Source organism: Alternaria incomplexa (genome assembly GCF_024043165.1).
Source record: "Alternaria incomplexa strain BMP 0042 chromosome Unknown scaffold_6, whole genome shotgun sequence".
NCBI lineage: Eukaryota > Fungi > Ascomycota > Dothideomycetes > Pleosporales > Pleosporaceae > Alternaria > Alternaria incomplexa.
Window position 1 is genome coordinate 258519 of NW_026249855.1, and position 25456 is coordinate 283974.

Sequence of the window (25456 nt, forward strand, 5' to 3'; positions counted from 1 at the left end):
ACAATGCGCGATTGACGGGTGAATGATGTCACCTCTAGATTGCAGCCAGCGGTTTCAAGCCTCACGAAGCTATACCTCACCGTCTTTGACCCGATGAATCAGCTCATGGTCCTTGTTGTTTATCTCAATGTTCACAATTGATTTGTCCTGTACCTGACGACCTTTGTTGGTGGTTCAACACCTTCAGGGCGGAGTCTGACGTTCGCGATGGCACTAGGGACCGGGGACCGTGGCGCATGCAGCTGCAGGGCTCTTCGTGCACTTTCATCCTTGGCCGATCGAAAGCCATTCCGTACTCATCAATTGCCTTTTGCCTTTCTTGTTTGCGCCTACTACATTTAATTCACAGCAGCCGCATCGCGCCTGCTTCCTTTGTTTACGCGTGTCCTCCCGATTGGCATGCTGCTTGGCCGAGTCTCACTCGCCGCCTGCAAACGAAGCTTCCTTGCGACACCTTCACGCACCCTACCGTTGTCCGCATCACGCCCGCGCTCCCTCTTTCACACGCAGCACTTCACGAGGCTGTCTAGCTCTAGCGCACACCCCCTCGGCAAACGCTCCCTCCACACGTCGCCGCCTATAAATACCTCGCTGCCAATGGAACAAAATGGCACAAGCAAGCGCAAGCAACCGCCAACCTCGCCCGCAGCCGACCGCCCAAACAAGCAGATCAAGCCCGAAGTAGACTCGCACACCTCAAACGGCGTCATGTCGCACTCGCCCGACCTGGAGGAGCCCATGGACGATGCGCGCAGCGAGTACAGCGCCCACAGCTCCCCCGACGCCCTCCCATCGTCGGCACACATCACGGCCGTCACCGGGCAGGACACGGCAGAATGGCAGCGGACGATAGAGAACGTGGTCAAGAGCGTCGTGTCGATACACTTCTGCCAGACGTGTTCGTTCGACACGGACCCGGCCATCAGCTCAGAGGCGACGGGCTTTGTCGTCGACGCCGAGAAGGGCTACATCCTCACCAACAGGCACGTTGTCGGCGCTGGCCCTTTCATCGGCTACTGCATATTCGACAACCACGAGGAGTGCGACGTCCACCCCGTCTACCGCGACCCCGTCCATGACTTCGGCATCCTGCGCTTCGACCCCAAGAAGATCAAGTACATGCCCGTCACCGCCCTCAAACTGCGCCCCGATAATGCCAAGGTCGGTGTCGAGATTCGCGTCGTTGGTAATGATGCCGGAGAGAAGCTCAGTATCTTGTCGGGTGTCATCAGTCGGCTGGATCGCAATGCGCCCGAATACGGCGAAGGCTACTCCGACTTCAACACCAACTACATCCAGGCGGCAGCGGCAGCGAGTGGAGGTTCTTCTGGCAGTCCTGTCGTGGACCGCGACGGATTTGCTGTTGCGCTGCAAGCCGGTGGACGTGCTGACGGTGCTGCGACTGACTACTTCCTGCCGCTAGACCGACCGCTACGGGCTCTCGAGCTCATCCGCCAAAGCCAACATGTCACCAGAGGCACCATTCAGACTCAGTGGATACTCAAGCCATTCGACGAGTGCCGGAGGCTAGGTCTCTCGCCTGAGCTGGAGAAGGAGATCCGCACTCAGTTTCCTAAGGAGACAGGCATGCTCGTAGCTGAGGTTGTCCTTCCTCAAGGGCCTGCATCTACCAAGGTCGAAGAAGGTGATCTTCTCCTACGCGTCAACGGAGAGTTGCTTACACAGTTCGTCCGACTCGATGCAATCCTTGACGACAACGTTGGCAAGACCATCTCGGTAACCATACAGCGTGCTGGGGAGAACATGGATGTCGAGCTAGACGTTGGCGACCTACATGCCATCACCCCCGACAAGTTCGTTTCCGTCGCAGGCGCTTCGTTCCACGACCTCTCATACCAGCAAGCGCGTCTTTACGCTATCTCGCTCAAGAACGCAGGTGTATACGTCTGTGAGGCAGCGGGCTCCTTTAGGTTCGCTGACGGCTACACATCAGGGTGGTTGATTCAGGAAGTTGACAACCAGCCAACACCCGACCTTGACACTTTCATCCAAGTCATGAAGAAGATCCCCGATCGCAAGCGAGTGGTTATGATGTACAAGCATCTGCGCGATCTGCACACTGCGAACACTAGTATTACTTCTGTCGACAGGCATTGGCATGCAAAGATTCGGGTAGCAACACGTAATGACGAAACTGGCCTGTGGGACTTCAAGCCCCTCGCCGATGCCATTCCATCTGTGCCCCCAGTTCCTCGCCGTGCGAACTTCGTCAAGATGAGCTCAAGCTATCCCGAGGCCGTGGACATCGTCCGCAGCTTCGTTCGCGTTCATGTCTCTATGCCCATTAAGCTAGACGGCTTTCCTAAGATGAACAAACAAGGTTACGGTCTTGTTGTCGACGCCGAACAGGGTCTTGTCCTCGTCTCGAGAGCAATTCTGCCATATGACCTTTGCGACATCTCATTGATCATCGCTGACAGCATCTTCGTCGATGCCAAGGTTGTCTTCATGCACCCATTGCAGAACTATGCCATCGTCAAGTACGATGCTTCTCTTGTCAACGCCCCTGTAAAGACACCCAAGTTTGCCACCGACTTCATCAAGAAGGGAGCCGAAACCATCTTCTTCGGCATCAACCAGAACTTCCGACCTGTCGTAGCAAAGACTGTTGTCACTGATATCACCACAGTCGCGATCCCAGCCAGCGCGATAACACCGAGATACCGCGCGACCAACTTCGACGCCATCACCGTAGACACCAACCAAGCCTCGCATAGTGGCTCGGGTGTGCTCGTCGCGGAGGATGGCACCGTCCAGGCTCTTTGGCTTTCATACCTGGGCGAGCGGACATCACACAGCGGCAAGGATGTTGAGTACCACCTCGGTCTTGCGACACCCAACCTTCTGCCAGTGCTCAACGAGATCCGCGGCGGCAACACGCCCAAGCTACGCATCCTGAACGTCGAGTTCCAGACCGTGCAAATGAGCCAAGCCCGTGTCATGGGCGTCTCAGAGGAATGGATCGAGAAGACCGAGACAGCCGACCCAGAGCGCCACCAGCTTTTCATGGTCCGCAAGGTCGACTCAGGTCATGGCGACGGTCTCAACGAAGGCGATGTCCTCCTCACCCTCAACGGCAAGCTCGTCACCCGCTCCCCCGATCTGGACGTCATGTACAACAACGAGTTCCTCGACGCCGTCGTCGTGCGCAAGCGCGAGGAAAAGACCATCAAAGTCTCCACCGTCGCAACCGAAGATCTCGAAACCGACCGCCTCGTCAGCTTCTGCGGCGCCACCTTCCACCGCCCCCACCAAGCCGTGCGCCAACAAATCAGCAAAATCCACTCCGACGTCTACATCTCGTCGCGCGCCCGCGGCTCCCCAGCCTACATGTACGGCCTCGCGCCCACCAACTTTGTCACCCACGTTAACAACGTGCCCACGCCCAACCTCTCCGAGTTCCTCACTGAGATCAAGAAGATTAAAGATAACGAGTACTTCCGCATGAAGGTCATGACGTTTGATAATGTGCCGTGGGTTGCGACGATGAAGAAGAATGAACACTACTTTCCTACTATTGAGCATGTTAAGGATGCGAGTCAGCCGTTGGGGTGGAAGAAGATTATTCATGAGTGTGGGGATGGGGGTGCGAGGGAGGAGATGGGGCCCGATGAGTTGGAGGCTGAGGCGGGGGAGGAGTAGATGGTTTTGTTGGAGAAGAGGGATGGGTGTGAGCTGTGTAAGATGTAGCGTATGAACGAAAGAAGGAATAGAGTATCATGCATTGATTCATCTGATATCATCTCCAGACGTGCTCTTTGAGACCCTCTTTGGGTGACAGATGACCCCAGTCCCAATCCAGTCCCTTACCCAAAGCATGAAAAGAAACAGTCCCTCTCAGACTAACTACGCCCCTAGTGGAGCCTGCGGTATGGATCACTCAGTCTCATATCTTCTGATAGACGTCCCCAACGCATACTTGCATAGCGCAGAGTGAGTATCCCTCAAACCTCCTCCTCCAGCACCTCCTCCTCCTCAAGACCCTCCTCTTCCTTGACCTCCTCCTTAACCTCAACCTTCTTCTTGCGTCCCCGGGGCGCAGCCTTCTTCTTCGGGGAACCCTCTGCCTCGCCACCATCCCCACCGTTGACATCAGCATTGGCATCGAGGTCCACCTTGCTCTTTCGCTTCTTAGGGGTAGCTTTGGCCTTGGGTTTCTCGGGTGTGGCGTCGGTAGTAGTAGGAAGTGGACCAAAGGCTTGGCCGTTCTTGATCTTGGCAATGTCGTCCTTGTGCTTCTCCTTGAGGCGCACGAGGAGTTTCTTGCAGGAGATGATGGAGCGGCCGGCGGGGATGGGCGCGTTCTGACGAGATATTAGTTTCAGGTTGGTGGGTAGAGACAAGTGGTTTTGGCATGGATAGGGAGGACTCACGCCGATCTTTGCATCGATTTTTCCTTCGTTCTCACACAGGACGATGAGGTATGCGATCTTTATTGTTGGTCAGTTTGTAGATTCGTGCGGAAGAGTGCGGAACGGATAGGGTGTGGAGGGGACGTACCTTCTCGCCTTCTGACCAGGCTGCACCGCTTGCGCCGGTTTTGTTGGGGGTTTTGGGGTCGGTGTCGGACATTTTGGGAATATCTTCTGGGTGTTGTGCGAGTTTGTGTGAAGATGCTCTACGTCTTTGGCGCAGAAGTGGATGTGGTGTGGAAGAGTTTGTTAAGAGCAGGAGGAGGAGGAGAGGTAGATATGGGCACGGAGGAATGGGAAAGCGGCAGCTTTGGACTCACCTTCACGTCGCATTTGCGATGAAGTGAGCCTGTTCGTCCTTGGTCGGAAAGTGAACGGTGAGGTGAGGTGACGGCGTGCATCTCTGAACATAGAAGTTAGTCATGGTGAACTGGGCTTTCTATGTGCGCTATGAGAGACCGTGCTGGTTCTTGCTGCTTGAGTCTATCATTTTCTTCTGCATTTTGACAGCATTGTATCTGTAGAAGCCCTTCGAATCGCCAGTCTCTAAACGGTCCAAAGAAAGTGTATCTATCTAGGTAGGTAGCGGTAATCAATCTCAGTTCCACACTGCGAATCACCGTCCACCCTTCTCATGCCATCCTTGAAGTTGTCTCAGATTTATGCCGTATCTTCCTTGTCAATTCCAACAATCCACGTCAGTTTAGGGAAAAACCAAAGCAGGTGCTCCAACGTTGATGTAGGCTCCGGACCTGTTCAATTTTTTCCTTGTATGAGGTGAATTAGGAAATGTGATGTTCTACTTGCCTAGAGCGCATCATGTCGTCAGCCAATCTACTTGCAGCACTAGCCCGGGTCAAGCTTAGCACCGCAACTCACCTCCCATTCTCCTCTTCACCTCATCGCCACTTCTCCCGTTCCACCAACACGACAATGCTTGAGATAGCTTGCTTCAATGCTACCTCTGCCATCGCAGCAGCTCAAGCTGGAGCTGATCGAATCGAGCTGTGTGCCGACTACGCAGCTGGCGGGGTAACGCCTTCCCTCTCAACGCTGCAGGATGTACGGAAAAAAGTCAAGATCCCGATCAACGTTATGATCCGGCCACGAGGAGGCGACTTCAACTACTCCGACGATGAGTTTGAGCTCATGAAGAAAGAGATAGAGATGCTTAAGCCTTTTGCTAGCGGTTTCGTTTTTGGCATCTTGATGGTCAATCGATATGTAGACCCCGCTCGTAATCGCGACCTGGTCGAGATTGCTGCTCCGCTTCCTTGCACGTTCCATCGGGCCATTGACGAAACGGACGATTTAGAGGAAGCCGTGGAGGCCGTTGAGAACTGCGGTTTCAAGAGCATCTTGACAAGTGGCGGATATAAGACCGCAGCGGAAGGGGCTACTGCTCTCCATCTCTTGCACTTCTTTCGGCCCAATACGGTCTCGCTGATTGTTGGAGGCGGGGTCAGAAGCACCAATGTTGAGGATCTCAAGAGGAGGACCACATTAGAATGGTTTCACTCCGCAGCCATCACAACGCCTGGAGAAGATGTTGACGCTGAGGAAGTGAGAAAGATGAAGGATATTCTGTCAAAACTCAAATGGAAGCAATGAGACGTGGACATGAAGGGTACGATATTATTCATTAAGCGTGGCGCATCAATACTGGGCTGCCACAGGATGTATACGACATGCATGTGCTAAGACTCCAGCGGGTATCATCCATTCGGAATTGCCTCAAATACAACTCCTGAGGCTCCTCCATTCAAACAGTTCACTGCGACGTGTATGACTCCCGAAAGCAAACTGCTTACAAAAGTGCGTATAGCAAAGCACCGACCACCGACATTCCAAAGGATCTTGTTGTGTCGATAGACACCTGTCCGGCGGCTCCAGTAGATTGCGGCGAGGCATCGGAAGCTTCGGGAGTTTGTGTCACAACGTTGGTCTTAGCGGCGATTGTTGTGGCTTGCGTAACGGTGGTAGCGGGTACGGTGGTCTTGACCTCTACTCCACTAATAGTCGCCGTCTCGACAGTCTCCGCGACAGTTGTCGGCGCCGAGTATGTGACGGCCGGGACAGTGGTTGTGTAGACGATGACCTTTCCGAGTTCTGTGACTGGGACCGCTCCACCAACACCAGTACCGGTGTACTGTGCAGGGACCGAGAGGGTCGAAGTGTTTGGCTTCTCAGCCTCGTTGTTCGCGTAGATGTTGGCGCTCTGGCCGTCCTTTGTGTAATCTCCGCTGACGAGGTTGACATCGGTGCCGCCGGAGCTGTAGGTTCCGGCAGCGACATTTCCGTAAGATCCGTCTGGGAACTGGAAGTTGGTGGTGAACTTGTCGTAGCACATGGGAATGTTGATGTTCTTTACGTTGACACAGTCTAGGCTCTGACGGCACCCGAAACCGTCCGCACGTCCGTGTACAGATCGCTTGTCGAAAGAGATGCCCTGAATCGACGAGAGGATGTCGGTATAAAGCGAGCTGAGCTCTGTGCCGACTGCTGGTGGAGTTGTGCCTGTCGCTCCTTGCGGCTGGCATGCCTCGTAAGGGTCGTCGTTCGTGGCTTTCGCCATGGAGTCGAATGGCGACGCAGTTGCGACGGCCGCAAGAGCGAGGGAGAAAAACTTCAGAGACATTTTGTTGAGATGTGGTGTGTCGTGGGAGTAGTAGATCTTCTGGTACCGAGCGATGGTTATAGGTATTACACGATTGTTACACGGTGTAGTACTGAATGACCGGCGACCTTCAACAAGAGTAACGAATGGCAAACGCAGGCGCGCGAATGTAAAAGCGAGTGACGGAAGGATACGACAGTATACCTGCCAAGGGTCAGAGGGGCGCCCCGAGTCTATATACTGACTGTGCCCATATCGCTGGTGCTAACAGGGTTTAATCAGGCTCGATCTTACAGCCGAACTAGCCAACAGGCACCATGCGCTTTACAACTGACGGCGCGCCACAATGCGATAGGACGTTTACCAACTGCCTGGGATCTGTTATCCGTTGGGCGATCATGTGTTCATCCCCCAAGACCTTGCCCAGGGGCGGCCCTCGTATTGGATTCCCACAGGATTGGCTGCCATACACACACAGCCCAAGTTTTTGGCCCCTCCAATGAGAACACCATCGCATTTGGCAGTTCCAGGAAAGTCAGCCGCGATGCCAGAACTTTGCTCATGCGCTGCTCATGCGACCGACTGGAATGTCATGCGTCAATAACGCACCGCTAGCCATTAAACGAGCTCATGGTCGCCTGATTCGCCGGGAGATAAATCGGCAGCCTCCAACCGAAGCGCGCTGCGAACGGACTTTTTCCTCATCCCTCAAGCCACGAACCGGCCTTTCATTCGAGATCACGAGAATTTGCAGTGCCGACATCCTTCCGTCTTACTCCAGGTTTGGCCAAGCCCACAACGCCTATCCGTCAACAAATAAAAATAATAGCGGGCTCCAGCGTCATAAGCGGCAGCCCCGAGTCCCATCCAGGGCAAGCATGCAGTGTTTGGCCCTGGTTGGTCCCTGACAGCACACCCACAAAACTCGCGGCCACGCGCACGCTGCCGACCCAAATTTCTCTGCAGCGCTAACACACGATGGTTTTTGTGCGACGGTGATCATTCCCCTGAGCGGCGATAGCGCTCATGTCAAGACTTTGCGGACAGCTCGGCGTTCGCTCGAGCCTTACCTTATTTTGGCCCGCCCAGGTACAGCGTACACCACCAAGACTCTGTATCCTCATGCTAAGATAGGTAGCCGGTCAACAAAGAGACGATAAGAATAGCTTTGTCGTCGCATTCTTTTAGTCCACGGCTTTAGCTTTGCGCTGACCCAATGAGAACATCAGACGGAAGAAATTACAACCGAACAATTCGCGCATTAAGAGCCCTGGTGTGCAATGCTCGCGGTTATTCGGCACTCGATTAGGTTGCTTACCGAGATTTACTTTCGTGTTTTCCTCGCTTCATCGCACGATTCTTTATCGCTGTACTGAGCTGCTTCACACTAGGGGAGACGGACTGGCAATTATCATTGATTCATTCCCGAGCCGTCGTTTGTTCTCAATCAGACAGCACGTCGCGTGCGTTGTTCCGCTACGGTACCAGACTACAGTTTACCCCACCACCATGCCAAGGTGTAAGCAGGGCTAGCTAATAATAGAGTTTTTCGGGGATCGACGCAGGAACAAAGCAGCTTACATCTGCACGCGAGACGCACAGCGCATATGATAAGGGGACGTCGCCATGGAGATGTCTTCGACTTGAAATGTGTGCGCGGTGCTGTTTTGCAGTCTCGACCTCGCTGGGCAGATCCGCAAATCGATCACTCCGCTGCGCGTATGCGGGATCATTCGCACCGGCAACCGAAGGAATTTTCCAATGAATTTCTATACGAGGTAGGACCGATAGCGTGGAATCGGTCATGCGACGCGACCGGAGCGGAGGTGCGACCTGCATATGTGCCGTAAGAGTACGTGCAGTAGCCGACCTGAACCACATCGTGAACGGATGACGAAGTCCAGACTTGTCTGTCGTCAACATCAGTTTTTGTGGTTGTTGTGGCTGTCGTCTGAAGGTACTTTTCTTTTTCGACCTCCCGTATTGGTTAGTCGCGGCCGCGCCGAAGCGATGTTGTGCTGCTCGTTGGCGGCGGAAGTACCTAGGGCATGCGGAACTTAATATCGCAACCTGACTCCCACTTCTCGATATTCGTACATGGGCAATTATTGGCTATCCGGGTAAATGTAGCGCGATACGGGTTGCCCGCCAACTGTTGACATTGTGTATAGGCTAGGTTTGACTTTCACAAGGTGTTGCGAGAAGGTGTAACCTTCTTGAAGTATGCTTGAGGAAGACAAGAAAGAAACAAATAACCAAATGAGTGTTCCGAGTACAAAGAAAGAGCCATCTCAAAACGCCGTTCTCCGCGTTTCATCAACGGTATATTCACACCACAACTCCAGTTCATCCGCTGCCGACTCCATCCTTAGCCTTCCATTCACTTTGGAACATACAAACAACTCTTCCCATCGGCCGCACCTTTGCAACAATCCACCCTGATACTCAGCCCGGCCATATCAGCCAATTGATCGGGCACGTTCAAACGCGCATTGACACACTTCCCCGAATAATTGTCTGTCAAAGATGGGTCTCCCCCGCAATTAGGTTGGAAATATACCCTCGTCTCGCAGATCACGTTGTCTGATGCTGGTGGCTGAAAGCTCCCTGCCAAGGCGACGCTTTCCGCGCTGAGGAACCCGCTGAAGAACCAGTTGGAATCGACCGCGTCGTAGCATTGTCCGTATCTAACGTCCTGTTCTTTGAACACCGTAGGCTTATTAGGATCAGGCGGAAATGTTTTCAGACAGTCATTCATCACGAAGACGCTAATTTTGTGGGTTGCGTCGGTTTGGCGGACGTCGAGGGTAGGGGCAGCTGTGAGTGGGCTTGCGAGGCCGATCAACAGCAAGGCCTGCTGGGAAATTCATGGGTCAATGTCTGTGCTGTGTGATCTCTTCGAGTCGAAGGGGTGGTATTTTCACCTAACGTACTGTGATAGAGAGTCTCATGTTGGTATCTGAAGAAAAGAAGTGAGAAGAAACTCGGTAGCTGTATGATTGACGTCTAATGCTGGTTTTCTCCAGGCAAAGAAGATCTAGCTTTCTTTTATATAACTCCCTTCCGTACAGGATCACGTGTATTCTGTCAGATTGCTGGCTGCTTGCACGTGAGAAGATCATATCTCAGTGCGACTAAAGGCTTACATAGCTTCGCAATACCTACTCAGAATAAGAAAGTGTGTGTTGCTGCTTTGCAACCTAAGTTGCACCAGGTCGGTCTTAAAAGTGACATGTGTCGTAAGCCGCCTCCGCACATTCGAATCGACCAAAGGCTTCCAAGCACTTTGTTTTGTACGACAGGAACACAATGGGTCGTGGCTGAGCTACTCATGATATGTGCTACCCCAGATCCGCGTCAGACAAAGAAGCGCGAATCCATATGCTTCGCATGTGCGGCTGAAATCGGGGAACTTCGGGGTGAGGCGTAACCACTTTGTTCCTTGATAGTCAGCGGCTTGACGCCCTGGAAACACAAGTACTATCGCTAGTTGCGTTTCCAATAACTGCTTGGTACGATGTAGTTCGACATGCACGTCATGAAGGTCACGGTACCATGCTGATTTTGGAGAGGAGCACTGTGGGCGGTAGGCTTCCACCTCACACTGACTACTCTGCAGCATTTGTAAACAGTGTACAACATGTTGGACATCTTTCGACGGTGTTTTCCGCACATGAGTGCGGAGTTACCATGTAATTGCGGTGTTCCGCTGCAAGTGCGGAGTTCCTACGATCACCAAGTCAATAAAGTACAGGATAAGTTTCCCAATACCCAGATCGTATCCTTTAACAGGATCTGCTCTGACCATCACGAGCGTCTTTGCAGCTCGTTGACCCGACAGTCAGTCGTGTCGCTTACTATCATCCGATTCCAAAGTACGCCCGAAGTTAGTGTCGCCCCATCGTGCCGGGCATCAACGCATCGATTAATTGACTTCGCCCGCAGTATCGTCGAACCGGAATAAGCACACGCATTTCCCGCCACCGTTCTGAGCAGCTGCTCATCGAATATCTCACTGACATGGCTGAAACACCCGAACTTATCGTCGAACACGCCTACGACCATATTGCACAATGGTATCTAGAATGGGTCGAAGGCGATAGGTCACCACGCGAAAGATACACAAGGAAACTACTTGACAGTCTGCCACCTTCCCCAAACATTCTAGAACTCGGCTGTGGCCCAGGCGTACCAGTACTGAGCATGTTGGTTGACCACGGAGCTCAAGTGACAGCCAATGATATCTCTGCGAAGCAGGTCAAGATGGCTGAAGCTCGTTGCCCGCGTGCAAAGTTCATCGCTGGTAATATGACCACACTCACGTTCGAAGCCGAGAGCTTTCACGGTGTGCTCAGCTTCTACACGCTCTTCCACCTCCCTCGCTCCCAGCTAAAGGATATGCTCGTCAAGATCTACAGCTGGCTGAAGCCTGGTGGTCTCTTCGCTTTCAACCTTGCGGGCATTGATGAAGAAGAGATACATGGCGAGATGATGGGGTACGGAATGTTTTGGAGCAGTTATGGAGTGCATGAGAACTGCGAAATGTTGGAAGAAGTAGGTTTCGAGCTGTTGGAGGTGGAGAAAGTAAAGGCAAGCGATGGCAATTTGAACGAGGATGAACCAGACTACGATTCCGAGTTTGTTTGGGTGATGGCGCGAAAGCCAGAGGTTGATAAGAGGAAGATTTAGCAGAAGACTCAAATAAAGCTCAACTTTGTATACCTCAATGAGTGGCGCTTAATCCCGCATGCACTAATACGTAATTGGTGCGCCAGCGCCCCAAAGTATGCTTGTTCCAAGCGTCGATGATCTCAACGCTAGTACAATATCTCGTATTGACGGGCCTCACGCACTCTTCCTAGGCTTGCGCTGCCAACCTGTCTTAAACTTCCCCATGCCCATCCTAGGAAACACATGCGCCTCGGTGTTGAACACTACATCAGTGAGAGGAAGAATGTCGTCTGGTGAGAAGAGCAGGTATAGATACTTGAGCGTTTCTGCCTAGTAGAACATGTCAGTACAAAGACCCAATACACCAACGTGTTACGTACCAGCCAAAAGCTCTCCATATTGTCTCGTCGCGGAGGCGGAATAGCATTCACATTATTCAGAGAAGTAAAGCCCTCGCCTAGCGGAACAGTCGAGTAGTCCAGGAAGGCCTGGAAGATTTCCCAACCCCACTCTCGGTAGATAGGATCTTTCGTAATGCGCCACATCATGAACAGACTTTCTACCGTCTCGGGTCGCTGGAGGTTATGCGCATCAAGGGGTTTGATGTTGAAGTCTTTTTTCCAGACCTCTTCGGAGTTCGAGCTACGCGCCAAGGGCGCGCGCGGCATCCCTTTTCTAGACCGCAACGACTCGTCGCTTGCGCGGAACCAGACGATTTCTGGTGCTATACCGGTGTCGGTCACTTTGTACATGCCCCAGCAGGTCTTTGTAAGCGCCCTTGCCAATTCCATTTGTTGTGACTTCTCGGTGTTCCAGCTGGGTAGGCGGCGGGCTTCAGCCTCGGTGAGCCCGTTCGTTGCTCCGAGTGCGATGGTACCGGGAAGGAAGCAAACGAGATGATCCATCTTTGGTGACAGAGAGCCGCCAATTCCGCTGGGTAATTCAGCGACGATGCTGAGCTTTGCATGCTTGGTAGGGATGATGAGATGTTTACGGATGCCTGTCAAAGCCTCCTCCCACATCTGCAGGTAGATCGTCTCGGAGGTCTGTAGGTACTGCTTGATGAGATACTCTGCGACAATTAGCATGGAATCGACGACTGGATGCATTAGATAGCTTACCATAGTATGAGTCGCCTCGACTTCCAAGACGTATCTCGCGTGTTGTAAATTGACCCGAGTGAGGCGTGATAAAGATCGGAACCAGACCATCGTGCACATTAACACTGTCGACAACCTCCATGACCTTTTCCGCTTTTCGCCAGTATATCTCGTTGCCAGTGACGTTCGATAGGTATTTCATCTCGATCTGTAGTGTTGTCGCTTCGGCCGTCGATGAAGCTCCACCATCAGCGTGTGATACAAGCCCTCTTCGGCTTGCCAAGTGGATGCTTGCGTATGGTATACCGGACGGCGAATCGTATGCGCCGAGAAGTCTGTCGGCTAGATCCACAGCCTTGGTGAGATAGATGCTGTCTCTTCGCGAAGAGACACCGGGCAGCACTGTCGTGAGATAGTGCGCAGAGAGAAGACCACCCAACATGCGAATTGTAGTCTCGAACGTATTGACATCTTGATCTTGCTCATAATCTAGGCTGCGATGCAACCAAATCCTCGCATCAGCTAGTTGCGATGTAAGATTCATGATCATCATCGTGTCGAGACTATCAACGATAATCCAACCCAAGCCTTTCGGACTCATCATTGAGCCTTTCTTGGCGATGGGGTGGAATTGATCATAGCCTGCATGATGTATGAGCGTGAGGTTTACGGCGGGAAAGGGCTCACAAACCCCAAGCGTATTTGGAATACGCGTCCCAGCTGCTGACAAAAGCATCTTTGACTTGCTGCCGTCGATTTTCCCACTCGCTAGGCGGGGTGGGCAGCCACTTCCGAGTAAGAGTCGAAGGGATGGCTTGTGTTGAAAGCCAAAGGCACACAGACGCTCCGAGAAGAATCGCCGCTGTAAGGTATGGTGTTTTGAACACCGACCAGGGGGATGAAATTGGCGAGGATGTCGTATGGCCATTAGCCTTTCGAGCATGGCTCGCCTCGCGTTTGCGATTGCGCACAGAAGAACGCGACATACTAAGAAGTCGAGGTTTGATGAGTAGTGAAGAAGTAGAATCGAGTTTCCACAGGTAGCCATCGTTGGCATCCCCTCTCGGTTCGACAGAAGGATTACAACCACGCCACACTCTCACGTTAGCGCCGGGAATTGAAACCGTGCGTACTGCATATCTCAAATGATCATTGCAGCAGGCTAATCAGAAGGCGATTCGATGATCAAAGCGTTCGCCATCCAATACAAGTGACATCCATTTTCCATGCGGCGCAGGCGTGTGAACGCGCTTAGGGGACGCGCCTGGTCCCCTGCCCTGGTACAGTGAAGTAAGACTCCGTCAGTGATACCCACCGTCTCGTAAACGAGACCAGCCTTTTGACCCATACAGCTCAGATAATCCAACCCTGGAGGTTACTGTACGATGGCAGATCTCTCTTTGATGCCAGCTACGCCGGTGACTCACGCTGGTGAAGTAACCTCATGGATTCCGCTCATAAGTACCTTCACGCCATCGTCTGGCTGCGAATCCATCTTCCGGCTCAACGGACCCAGCTTGGTAGCGTTCGATCCAGGCTACGGTCTCGACATCGATGAGGATGTCGACTGCGTACCTTCAGCGGTGACAACTTGGTGGGAACAGGCACGACTGGGTGTCGGCGGTGAGGAGCATACAGCGCTGAGCATTCAGCCCCTAATATGCCCGAACCTGTGGACGACCGTCATGACCTACGTTACGGATACCTCCACAACCCAGATAATGTGCTGTCCTTCGTAAGTTAGCCATGCTCACCCTTTCGGCCTTGAACTTACCCGCTCATAGAGGCTACACCAACCCGTTCCATACAAGCGGCCCCGTCAACGGTGATTGCGTCTCCCTTGTCTCCAAAGGCATGGTTTTTACGTACGCATCTACACCTTACGGCGCGCCCAATGACTGGACTATTGAGACAACGACGGCAGCCCGAGATTCGAGTGTCGGAGCTATCGCAGTAGTGGGCTTCAACGTCGCTCGTGCACCTCCGACCTCTACACCAAGCCCTTCCGGTGGCTCTATAAGCTTCGCAAGCTCACCCTTCACATCCGCATCGCCAGCTATGTCGACAAGCGGTCCGTCACCAACTTCGTCCGGTTCAAACGGCCCTGCCAGAGACGGCGGCATATCAACGGGCGAGAAGATCGGCATTGGCTTGGGTGTTACACTAGGTGTGATCGGTACTGCGGCGCTCATCTTTGCCATGCTGTTGCTTCGCCGAAGAAATGGAAAGCGAGCAAACGCGCCTGACGCCCCCGTTCTAGTGGCCGGAAGCGAACCCAAACCGATGGAAACATATCAACCCCCTCAAGAATACGAATACCACATCTCTGAGCTCCAGGGTCATTATCAACCTCACGAACTACCATCTCAAGAGCCTAAATCTCCGGTTGAGATGGGATACCCTGGTCGATAGTAGGCATTTTGGGAAAGCGGTCGTAATTTCATGCCTTCTGTCAAATATACCAGATTCCGGGTCAGGGCGTGGCTGGCCCACGAAGCAGGAGGACGCGGGCCTCGAGAAGTTCGCAAGCGCGCATTGTGGTGGCCCAACGCGTTCACTGCGGTTACGCTTTACCGGTGATACTTCTTCTTGACCCAAGTCTGCTAGAGTGCCGCAATACTGGTAGTAGCGCATTCTTGCTGATAGTTCGATGGACTCCGGAACGGGGCGAGGATCATCAAAACCTTTATGTCCGGACATTCCGTTCTCCATCTCTTTTTCTTAGGCTTCCAGCCACTCTTGATTTGTTGCATTTTATTAAACTTCTTTCCTGAAGCATGCTCTATGATAATGGTGACTGTTACTGAGCCGAAGTTCGTGTTGGTGGTTGGACTTTGACAGAACAACGAGGCCACGTTATTGACCAGAGTTTATTGGCTTGGCGCACGTCGAATGAACAACCTTCTTGCAGGTTTTGTATGCACTTTCGCAGACTACCATCCTACCAGCGCCTGCCAGCCAAGATGAGTTCTGCTTCCCTGTGCGCGTTTGCGACGGGTGTTCGAGATAATCGCATCGAAACCCCTCTACTACCCAAGGTTTGGAGGCGTACTTCCTCGTTCTTCATCGCTCATCGGTCTTTTTGCATACCACCGTCATCGAAATCCATCTCTTATCGCGGTCTGAAGAAGAGGACACGTTGCGCAAATGGCGCAATCGCCGACATCCGGCTCATACGGCGAATTCGGACGAGCCGGCGATTCCCATAGTGCGTATACGACCCCAAAGAAGCGCAAAACGCGACATACGTAAGCGGTTGCGTCAGTGCCTGAGGTACCTGCAGAGAAGACACCAGGCAGCAACGTTTGGAAACGCCTCAAGTCGTGTTTGTCACGTCTTGTCGCGTTCCTGGTGATATCAGAAAGGGGACGACAGCATGCTGCGCCACTGTTTTGGGCGCAGCGCTAAGCCCAATCTGGTGGTGCTTGCGAGAAAAATCAACCACCACAACGGCTGCTTCCTGCGGTGGGCATCTCGGTGCGGCAGGCCAATCGACTCGGACTGCCATGCCATCCCTCCTCCGGTTTCAGAATGAAGTTTGCAGCCCTGTCATCGCCTTCTTGCTCTTCTGATAGGTCCATGCAAATACGCTGCTTACACGCTTGGTGGTCCGATCGCGAATTCTTTCCCTAGCGAGTCTTCGCACTGCCGGCCGAACGCCTTGTCCAACCTACGTCGACGTCAATTTTCTGAGCTTATCGTCGCGTACCTCGGTGCATGGGAGTCGGCCTTGCGCTCATCTACAGAGCTTGTCAGATATAGGCGAGCTGAAGCTTGTCGCTTGGATCATTTGGTAATATAGGCTTGATCGTAGTCGTAGGCTCCAGAGGCGGAGTTGCTTGAAATCCGATTAGGAATATCGTTGTTTACCTACGGCATCTTTATAGTCAGAAACGAAGGCCCGAATCTGGAAGGCAGGTGTTGTCTTTGGTGCCTAAGTCTTGTCCCTGCCGCCTTCTTCTATTCTTCCATTCCTTAGAATACCGTATCACGATGGTCTACACCGGAAAGCCGAGCCGGGGGTGTGGGATGTGTAAAAGCCGCCGAATAAAGGTATGTATTACCTCGCGACAATTACTCTATTCTCTTGACTAGCGATATCGCCTCCGAGCGTATTCGGATGCGCTTGCCTGAGGCCGCGTTTTGGCTCGCCGACTGACTGTGCATAGTGCGACGAGAAACGACCAACATGTGGCAACTGCAAAAAGTCCGCCCGAGTATGTCCCGGCTATCCTGATGATTTCGACCTGGTCTTTCGAGATGAGAACAAAGCTATGGCCAAGAAGGCGAGGAAGTCTTCCGGAACGACCGCGTCGAGCAATAGCAACGGTGCGTCAAGCTCCAGCACTTCGCCGCATCTGTATGTACTACATCATTCTGCCCATGTCGATCCGCTTCGTGCACAGGGGATACCGATAAGCTTTGCCGAGCAAATGGGTACCCTCGTAGGCGGTATGCGTTCTGAAAGTGTTCGCATGTGATTGTCGCAAGCCGAAGACCCACATTGCAATTTGTACGCGCTAACACAAATAGGTCACCTTCTTCGACGTTCGATGTACCACCAGGGGAGAATGCAGTACCTGGGGAGAAAGCCTTTCAAATAATCACCTCACGATCAAGAATACCCTCAGACTTAAGCCCATCACAACAAATACTTGCTCTGTCCAACTATACAACACCACCACTGTCTCTAGACCAGTCTTTCGACTTCGAAGCGTTCGTGTGGAATCTGGAAAACGCAGTACCGCCAACCATAACACTCGCGCCAGAATGCGAAGCCGTACCGTTCTTCTTCAAGAACTTCATCACCCTGCCACAACAGGCCGAAAGCACACGAGGATACCTAGAATATCTGGTGCCACTCTACAATCGTGCCCGCCCATCTTCGGTCCTCCATTTGGCTACTACTGCTGTTGCGATGGCAACATGCGGTCAGTATCCTGGCCGACAACAGCTCCTCCGTGAAGCGGTAACCACCTACGGCAAGGCTATCAAGAAACTGAACGATGACCTGAAAGATCCTGCGATGGCAAAGAGCGATGAGACGGTACTGGCTGTTCTCATGTTTTCATTATATGAAGTAAGTGAACGAGCCATCTCTTGCAGGCCTCCAATAACCTGGCTGTCTACCCCCAGATGCATATTTTGAGCTAACGAACATCAGACCATAATGAGTACAGACGACACTATCACGGCATGGGGAAATCATGTGGACGGCGCTGTGGCATTAACGAAACTAAGAGGAATCGAACAGTTCAACGATCCAATGTCACATGCAATGTTCCGCGCCGTGCGAACAATGATGGTAAATACCAATAACACATCTTTTGCATACCATAATTTAACGAAGAATAGATTACAAGCTGCGTTCAACGCTCGAAACCCATCGACTCTTTTCCTGGTACCGGAGGTTGGGTCGGCAACGGCGACATCTCAGAAGAAAACGCTGCCAATCGGCTGACACTCATCTGTATCGACCTCCCAAACCTCCGCGCCCGTGCAAATCTCCTCACTACCACACCATACGACTCCGCCTACGAATCAGAAGCGAAGCAAATCCTCGACCTTGCGCAAATGGTCGACGGGAACCTCGAAGAATGGTACCGCACCCTGCCTCCAGAGTGGAAACATCGGATCATCGGCGTCTGCAGCGATCCAATCGCACCCGAGGAGATCGCGCTGGCTGAAAGATGGCCCGGCGAGCAACATGTATATCATGACGTGTCGTTGGCGAGTATAATGAATGACTACCGCGTTTGTCGGATTTTCTGTCGAAGAGTCATCATGGCATGTGTGACATGGCTCAGCATCGGTGGCAACTATGCAGATAGCGATGAGACGTGGAGTAGGAGCGTGTTTGTCATCCAGATGATGGTGGACGAGATTAGTGCATGTGTGCCATTTCACATGAACTACGAGTTGCAACCCGTGGCGAAGGAAATGGGTCAAGAGCAAAATGGTATGTCGAAGTCCTGCTAACACGATGTGAAGCATGGCGCTAACTCTTTTGCAGCTGCGGAGGCATTCGGCGGATACTCACTGGTATGGCCACTATACGTCGCAGCAAACGCCGAGACCGTACCACAAGAGCAACGCGACTGGCTGCTAGGTCGACTGTCCATTATTGGCACAAAGTTTGGGCTGAGTAGTGCTCAGGTGCTGGTATTAGCTAGAAGACATGTTCTGACATGTGGCCCCATGTTCCCTTGACGCAGGCGAGGATGGGGCAAGGGATCTGTAAGAATAGGTGGAGGAGAGAAAACATTCCAGTTCGTGGTCGGCAGCATCGCACCTGTATTATACCTAGGTTCTAAGATAATAGTAAGTGGGACTTCGCGGAGGGTCTAATATAAGCCGAATGTTATGTTCCATGGATCGTCATCCGTATCTAGTAAGTGTTCATGTGACCCACGCGTTCGACGCGGATGATCAGTGGAGACATGCAACATGTCAATCGTCAGGCGTCCTAAGCGAAACCCTCGTGATAACAAAACATCACCAGCACCCATCATGCCAGAATCAAAAAGTTCTTCCTGGCCGCTCACCTGTCCGGACTTTTGATCGAGGCATCATCCGCGGCGATCAGCGGCGGCCCGTTTCCGTGCCAAGGCTGACCCTTCAATTCGTGTTCGGGGTTTCATCTGCTCAGCCACAGCCACGGCATCTATAGCGACTGTGGGCCCCTAGCCCTTCAACAATTTGCAGGAACTTGAAAGTTTCCTTCCCTGAAGTCTATTTGTGTCCCTCCATCACCAGCCTCATTCACAGACGCACTCGCCTCTCGCAAGGTTTACCCCGCCACACGACCCTCAGCGCAACACCAGCCTCGCTACGTCATCATCACCACAACCATGGGCGCATTGAACCTCATCCCGCTCTTTGTTCTCTTCGCGGTGGTCGGAGGTGTGGGATGGGTCGGTTATCAGGTAATTTATCTCTCTGACAATGCGCGCGCACGAATTGCTAAGTCATGCGCCATCACAGATCTTCCTCTACTCCAACGAGCTCGCCGAGCGCGGCGTCAAGAAGATGGAGAAGAAGAACGTCGTCTTCACCAAAGACGGCGCTAAAGTCGGAGTCAAGGAAGTCAATGCAGAAGACTATGCGGATAAGACGCAACGTGCCTTCGTCAAGACATGGAATACTGCGCATGAAGGGTAGGTCGTCATGAAGCATCATGGGCCATTATTGCTGACTACGTGATAGGGGATCCCCGGCTGCGCGAAGACCTACGAGGTAGTTACAAGGCGACACGCGATTCGAGTGCGAACGGACATTTCTTTTCTACGATACCTTTTTCCTTTGGGCATGCGCGGTCGATATCGCCTTGTTCGCATCGGCCGTCGCGAGGATGATGGGAAGATTATACGGACAGGCGTCTGGAGACCTACATATCGATACGGCAACGATGATCGACGCTTGCGGCGGCACACTCGGTGCATCCATATGCAGTACTTCTAGGCAGGATAATGAAGAGACGATGCTTATCGAGGCCCTATGAACATGGCACGCTTCTTTCGTACTGCTAACCGCTCGTGCGATAGGTTCTCGCTGCCAAGTAGCACCATGTACCGAATACTATCGCTTCCAAGTTTCCTCACTGAGTAGTACCTGCCGACGTCACCTCGAAGGACTTGTGCAGACTGGAGTAAGATCCGATTACGCGTCCACTCATGGCGATAAGCATACAAGAGCAATCGAACATGCGCTTCGAGCAGTGCTCCGACATGCCAAATCTTGATTGCTGCTCGTACCCAGCTCAACAGCAGCTTCGATTGGCAGCGGATCTATCCTATTCGACTATGTACCCCCATAAGACCGCTGTTGGGAGCGGGGTACATTCGAAGCCGGCATTCTTGGCCGTGGACGTTTCATCTAGACCCCCGGATTGATGTATATCGCTCATCGGTCAGCATCACATGTCACAACATCCACATCGAACCCCCAATACAATCGTCTTGCATCGGGGTTACTAGCACGGTGGGCATCCCACGCACCGCGACGGGAACGATACAAGAACGACGTTCGGGGTAAAAGGCGTATGGGCCGAAGAGGTGGGGCAGGCGGGGTGTAAATTGCAGTCTGGCCGATTCTTACGTGCTGTTCGAGGGGTGCATCGAGTTTAAAGGTGATGATCAGATATCGATTCGCGCTAGCCTGCTTATGCCAGCATCAGCCTGAGGAACAACGACTCTCGCGCACGGACGTTCGATGAACAAAACCATGTCGTGAACTTTGTTGATAACTAGCCCAAGGGTATTAGGCGGTCGTTCTACGGTCTTTATGATTAACCCGGCAGATGATGCGTTGCTCCATGAGATCTTCAAGTCAAACCCCGCCCACCAGATACATAACGCGGGGAGTATCTTGATTCAAGACAGTATCGCCCAAGTCCAACCATGACGATTTTGACGAGTATCTCAACGACTGGATTTACGCTGTTTAGCTTGAAAGGAATTTTCAATGCGTTCGAAGTGGTTTTGGCGTCAGTGAGTACACACCTCACGTTCCTGAGGTTGCCGTCACCCTTGCCCTGGCATCTGACATCTGTCTCACGATCGTGACATTAGAAGACTACCCAATCCCCTGACGACTACAATGATGCGACCCACCTATAAATCTTCACTGACTCCGAATAGGCCATTATCTACGGTATCTGCACAGTAATATACAACATCTTTTTCCATCCTCTCAGGCACATCCCTGGTCCCCTCTTCGCACGCGCCACCGGTCTATGTTTCGCGCTACACATACGCGATGGTAGTGTGGTCAAATGGATCAAAGAATGCCACGAAAAATACGGCGATGCAGTGCGTCTAGAACCGAATGAAGTCAGTTTCATCTCGGGAGAGACTGCGTGGCAGGATATCTACGGCCACAAGACGGATAGAAGCAGAAACTTTGTCAAGGACCTGAAGTGGTTGTAGGTTAATTCCATTTAAAGCTATGAGCGAGAAAATGCTGATGGCAAGATAGCCCCCGGCCTGTCAATGGCGTCTTGTCACTTCTCATAGCAGACGAGGAGGGACATCCGCGGATGCGACGTAGCTTATCGCACGCTTTCAGCGACAAGGCTCTGCGAGGACAAGAAAGTCTCATACAGTCTTATGTTGATCTTCTGGTACAACGCCTGGGTGAACACGCTGCCGAAGACACGGACATCGATATCAGAACATGGTACAGTGCGTGATCCCCATAGCGCCTTCTTCTTCAGAACTCAGACTTATTATATACGACAGACTTCACGACCTTTGACATCATATCCGACCTCACATTCGGCGAGCCCCTCTACTGCCTCCGCGACTCCAAAGAACACCTCTGGATCTCCATCACCCTCCGCAGCCTGCAAGCCATCGCCCTCCACGTCTCGCGAGGCAAGCACTTCACATTCCGCTACCTCGACCTCGTCCGCAGTTTCTTCACCGACAACACCGGCCCCATGCGCGCCCGCTACGAATTCGCAAAACGCGCCCACGACATGGTCAGCAAGCGACTGGAAAAGATCCAAAGCGGCGAAGACACACGCCCCGATTTCTTCACCCACATAATCAAGAACCAAGAGAAAGAAAGCACGCGGCTCACCCGCGCGGAAATGGATAGTAATGCTGTGTCTTTCCTTATTGCAGGCAGCGAGACGAGCGCCACGGCTCTGGCGGGTGCGACGTACCTCCTTCTCCGCAACCCACAGCCGTACAGGAAACTCGTCACGGAAATCCGGTCGCGCTTCTCCTCTGCGGATCAGATCACCGTTGACGAAGTCAATAAACTGGACTACCTCATTGCTGTATTCCAGGAAGCGTTGAGGTACTACCCGCCTGCTGCTACGGGCCTTGCTCGTGTGGTGCCGGCGGGCGGTGACCGTGTGTCGGGCTACTATGTTCCTGGCGGGGCTTCGGTATACGTTTCCATGCATGCCATGGGCCATTCTGAGCGTAACTGGCGTGATCCGGATGCTTTCGTGCCGGAGAGGTGGTTGGGGGATGAGCGGTACAGGGATGATAAGAGGGCGAGCCATCAGCCGTTCAGCTTTGGGCCGAGGAATTGTATTGGGAAGACGTATGTTACACCCTCTCTCTCCTCCCTGTTTCTTGTTTCTACGGACGTCGGGCTGATATCACCGTCTCTAGTCTTGCACATGCGGAAACGCGCCTCATTCTCACCAAGGTGCTTTTCGCTTATGATCTGGAACTTGTGGATAAAGAAACGGATTGGATGGACCAGAAGGTTTTTGCGCTTTGGGATAAAGGGCCTATGATGGTCAAGGTGAAGCCTGCACAGCAGCCGTGAGGTGTGGTGTTGTAGCATGATGAGTTGGCACTGTCCATTTTTTTGGGTTAGCTGACTTGCCACAACGGAGGCATGTGTTGATCTTCACGAATGGGAATGCGATTTCGATTTCATCAGCGGTATAATGGAGTTAGATACTTCTATCATCTATAACGGTTCCGCTTCGCATTCATCTCGTGCGTTCCAGGACACTTCCTACAATGTGTATATGAACTCTGGGTTTTCTCTGTCCGTAAGATCGAGCCATCTACACTTAATATTAGCGCATGTACACATTGATCATGCATCTGAGCGATCAGACTTACTCTTGGTTTTCAAGCTTGACATATCCAGGGTCAGCACGAATCAACGCCTTCTTCTTATTTTGCCTGACGCAGTAGAAGTGGATGAACGCTATGATACCCAAGCAAACGCCATAACAGACGATAATCGTGATCTCGGCGGACACGTAACGAGGCGCGTCTTGCTGGCGGAAAGTTTGGGGGCCTGCGTGCGGGGATTGCGTTAGTCAGACTCATCCGAAGCACGGAGGTAGTACATACCGATAATATTTCCAGCACAATACCCAATCAAATACATAGCCGCCACAGTCGTCTTCTTCGTGTACCCCGCTACATTACTCGAAATCAGACTGAGTAAAGCGACGAACGGGGTAGGGCTGGCTTGGGTGAGGTAGTAGCCAGCGAGGCGACCGGAATTGTTGGTCAGAGGCAGTGCGACAATGAGGATCATGCCGATCATAGCAGTGGTAAGACCGATCATGGATATGAGGAGGCGGTAGCCGTATTTGTCGCCTGCCCAGCCGCAAGCAATGAGGAAGACGACTTCGACGGCGCCGCCTGGGGTGCCGTAGAGGAGCGATTCTTCGGGTGTGTAGCCGAAGCCGACGATGAGTTGGGAGAAGAAGTTTGAGATGCCGCCTTGGTGGGGTTTTAGCAGTCATTTCGGTGAGGTTTGTGAACAATGGCTTACCGTTGGGGATGTCAGCGATGAGCGCGTAGAAGAAGAATGCCCAGCTCAACGGATCGACCAACGCCTCCTTCAACTGATACCACTTGAAGTGCTTGTTACCCACACCCTGCGCATTAATTCTAATACGCTCAATCGCCAAAACCCGATCTTCCTTACTCAACCATCTACAGTTCAACTGATTATCCGGGACGATCCACAGGAATGCAATACCCAGACACGTAGTAAGTAGTCCCGTAACCAAGAAAACAATCTTCCAGGGCTCCATGATAGTGCCATACTTGCGACATCCCACAGCAATGCCGTAAGCAACGCAGCCGCCGAAGATTTGCGCAAAGCCGTTGAAACTAAACCAGATGGCTGTGCGGGAACCTTGCTCTTTCTTGGTGTACCATTGCGAGGTGAAGAGGGCGAAACCGGGGGTTACGGCTGCTTCGAAGACGCCGAGGAAGAAGCGGATGGCTATTGCTCCGGCGTAGTTTTCTACGGCTGCGAAGCAGGATAGGACGAGGCCCCACATTATGATGTTGAAGGCCGCTGGGCTATGTTAGCCCTTTCGCAACACGCTGGACAGCCAAAGCATGAAGTGAAAGGAGACGTACAGTATTTTCCCAATGGCAAGACTTGCAGTAGACGCGTAGTAGGATACTCCCAAGCGATATATCCAAAGTAGAACATACTACCCAGCCACGAGTACTGGTCTCCGACGAGACCGATACCAGATTCTAGTATGTTGTCTGAAGGAGGGAGTTTTAGACCCATGATACTTGCGTAACTCAACGTGGTCTTGTCGAGATAGTTAAGCCCGTAAACTATGCACATGATCTGTAAGCATCGTTAGCTCGCATCCACGTATGCTAACGAATGTACAGATAATTTTCAGAGCAGGGAAAAATGAACGTACGGGCATCATATGCATATCAATCTTCCTCAGCAGCGCTTTACTCTTCTCTTCGGTCAACTCCACAACCTGGCCCTCCATGCCCTCGAACGCCTTCATCGCCGCATCGGCATCGTGCGAGTGCTTCAAGAGTTTCTCGTCGAGAACTTTCTTGAGGCCCTTGCCGTTGTCTTCCACAATCGGTTCTTTTTCGACATCCACAGGCGCGGGATGTGGCGATGTAGGCGGGTGATCAGTCGCAGACGCCATGACGTGATATCGAGGCCGCACGATCGCTTCGAATGATCGTATCAACAAAAGAGTAAAGATGCCAAACACTCAATCGCAAAAGTCGTAGTCACAAACGATCATATAAACCCACCACAAAAGCCGACGCGACGTCAACGTCGACGCACAAAACTCCGTAAACGATAACCGACCTCCCCAACGCGCCATTGACGTCCGCCCATCCATAGTTGATAAGCCACCCCTGCATCTC

The 25456-nt window shown here is 52.5% G+C and overlaps 9 protein-coding genes across 9 annotated transcripts; 5 read left to right on the forward strand and 4 right to left on the reverse strand.

Moving 5' to 3' along the window:
* Positions 1 to 597: 597 nt before the first annotated feature.
* J4E90_004652 (uncharacterized protein) lies at positions 598 to 3663 on the forward strand (the record flags this gene model as incomplete). Its single annotated transcript, XM_051434216.1, has 1 exon — positions 598 to 3663. The coding sequence occupies one exon, from the start codon at positions 598 to 600 to the stop codon at positions 3661 to 3663; it is 3066 nt and encodes a 1021-aa protein (XP_051291472.1).
* Positions 3664 to 3965: 302 nt separating this feature from the next.
* On the reverse strand, positions 3966 to 4593 carry J4E90_004653 (uncharacterized protein; the record flags this gene model as incomplete). The annotated part of the gene is made up of 3 exons (XM_051434217.1): positions 3966 to 4325; positions 4395 to 4451; positions 4522 to 4593. 3 exons carry the CDS (start codon positions 4591 to 4593, stop codon positions 3966 to 3968), a joined length of 489 nt encoding a protein of 162 aa, XP_051291473.1.
* Positions 4594 to 5366: 773 nt separating this feature from the next.
* Positions 5367 to 6044, forward strand: J4E90_004654 (uncharacterized protein; the record flags this gene model as incomplete). Its single annotated transcript, XM_051434218.1, has 1 exon — positions 5367 to 6044. One exon carries the CDS (start codon positions 5367 to 5369, stop codon positions 6042 to 6044), a length of 678 nt encoding a protein of 225 aa, XP_051291474.1.
* Positions 6045 to 6240: 196 nt separating this feature from the next.
* On the reverse strand, positions 6241 to 7071 carry J4E90_004655 (uncharacterized protein; the record flags this gene model as incomplete). The annotated part of the gene is made up of 1 exon (XM_051434219.1): positions 6241 to 7071. One exon carries the CDS (start codon positions 7069 to 7071, stop codon positions 6241 to 6243), a length of 831 nt encoding a protein of 276 aa, XP_051291475.1.
* Positions 7072 to 11070: 3999 nt separating this feature from the next.
* On the forward strand, positions 11071 to 11739 carry J4E90_004656 (uncharacterized protein; the record flags this gene model as incomplete). The annotated part of the gene is made up of 1 exon (XM_051434220.1): positions 11071 to 11739. The coding sequence occupies one exon, from the start codon at positions 11071 to 11073 to the stop codon at positions 11737 to 11739; it is 669 nt and encodes a 222-aa protein (XP_051291476.1).
* Positions 11740 to 11895: 156 nt separating this feature from the next.
* On the reverse strand, positions 11896 to 13263 carry J4E90_004657 (uncharacterized protein; the record flags this gene model as incomplete). The annotated part of the gene is made up of 3 exons (XM_051434221.1): positions 11896 to 12051; positions 12102 to 12793; positions 12843 to 13263. 3 exons carry the CDS (start codon positions 13261 to 13263, stop codon positions 11896 to 11898), a joined length of 1269 nt encoding a protein of 422 aa, XP_051291477.1.
* A 961-nt stretch (positions 13264 to 14224) lies between these two features.
* On the forward strand, positions 14225 to 15233 carry J4E90_004658 (uncharacterized protein; the record flags this gene model as incomplete). Its single annotated transcript, XM_051434222.1, has 2 exons — positions 14225 to 14556; positions 14606 to 15233. The coding sequence occupies 2 exons, from the start codon at positions 14225 to 14227 to the stop codon at positions 15231 to 15233; spliced, it is 960 nt and encodes a 319-aa protein (XP_051291478.1).
* A 1581-nt stretch (positions 15234 to 16814) lies between these two features.
* On the forward strand, positions 16815 to 23108 carry J4E90_004659 (uncharacterized protein; the record flags this gene model as incomplete). Its single annotated transcript, XM_051434223.1, has 13 exons — positions 16815 to 16874; positions 16991 to 17181; positions 17355 to 17901; positions 17986 to 18126; positions 18177 to 18780; positions 18835 to 18983; positions 19176 to 19212; positions 19590 to 19747; positions 19806 to 19978; positions 21517 to 21744; positions 21798 to 22003; positions 22061 to 22841; positions 22949 to 23108. The coding sequence occupies 13 exons, from the start codon at positions 16815 to 16817 to the stop codon at positions 23106 to 23108; spliced, it is 3435 nt and encodes a 1144-aa protein (XP_051291479.1).
* A 195-nt stretch (positions 23109 to 23303) lies between these two features.
* Positions 23304 to 25227, reverse strand: J4E90_004660 (uncharacterized protein; the record flags this gene model as incomplete). Its single annotated transcript, XM_051434224.1, has 6 exons — positions 23304 to 23355; positions 23414 to 23594; positions 23651 to 24028; positions 24081 to 24614; positions 24680 to 24902; positions 24982 to 25227. The coding sequence occupies 6 exons, from the start codon at positions 25225 to 25227 to the stop codon at positions 23304 to 23306; spliced, it is 1614 nt and encodes a 537-aa protein (XP_051291480.1).
* Between the last annotated feature and the right edge of the window lie 229 nt (positions 25228 to 25456).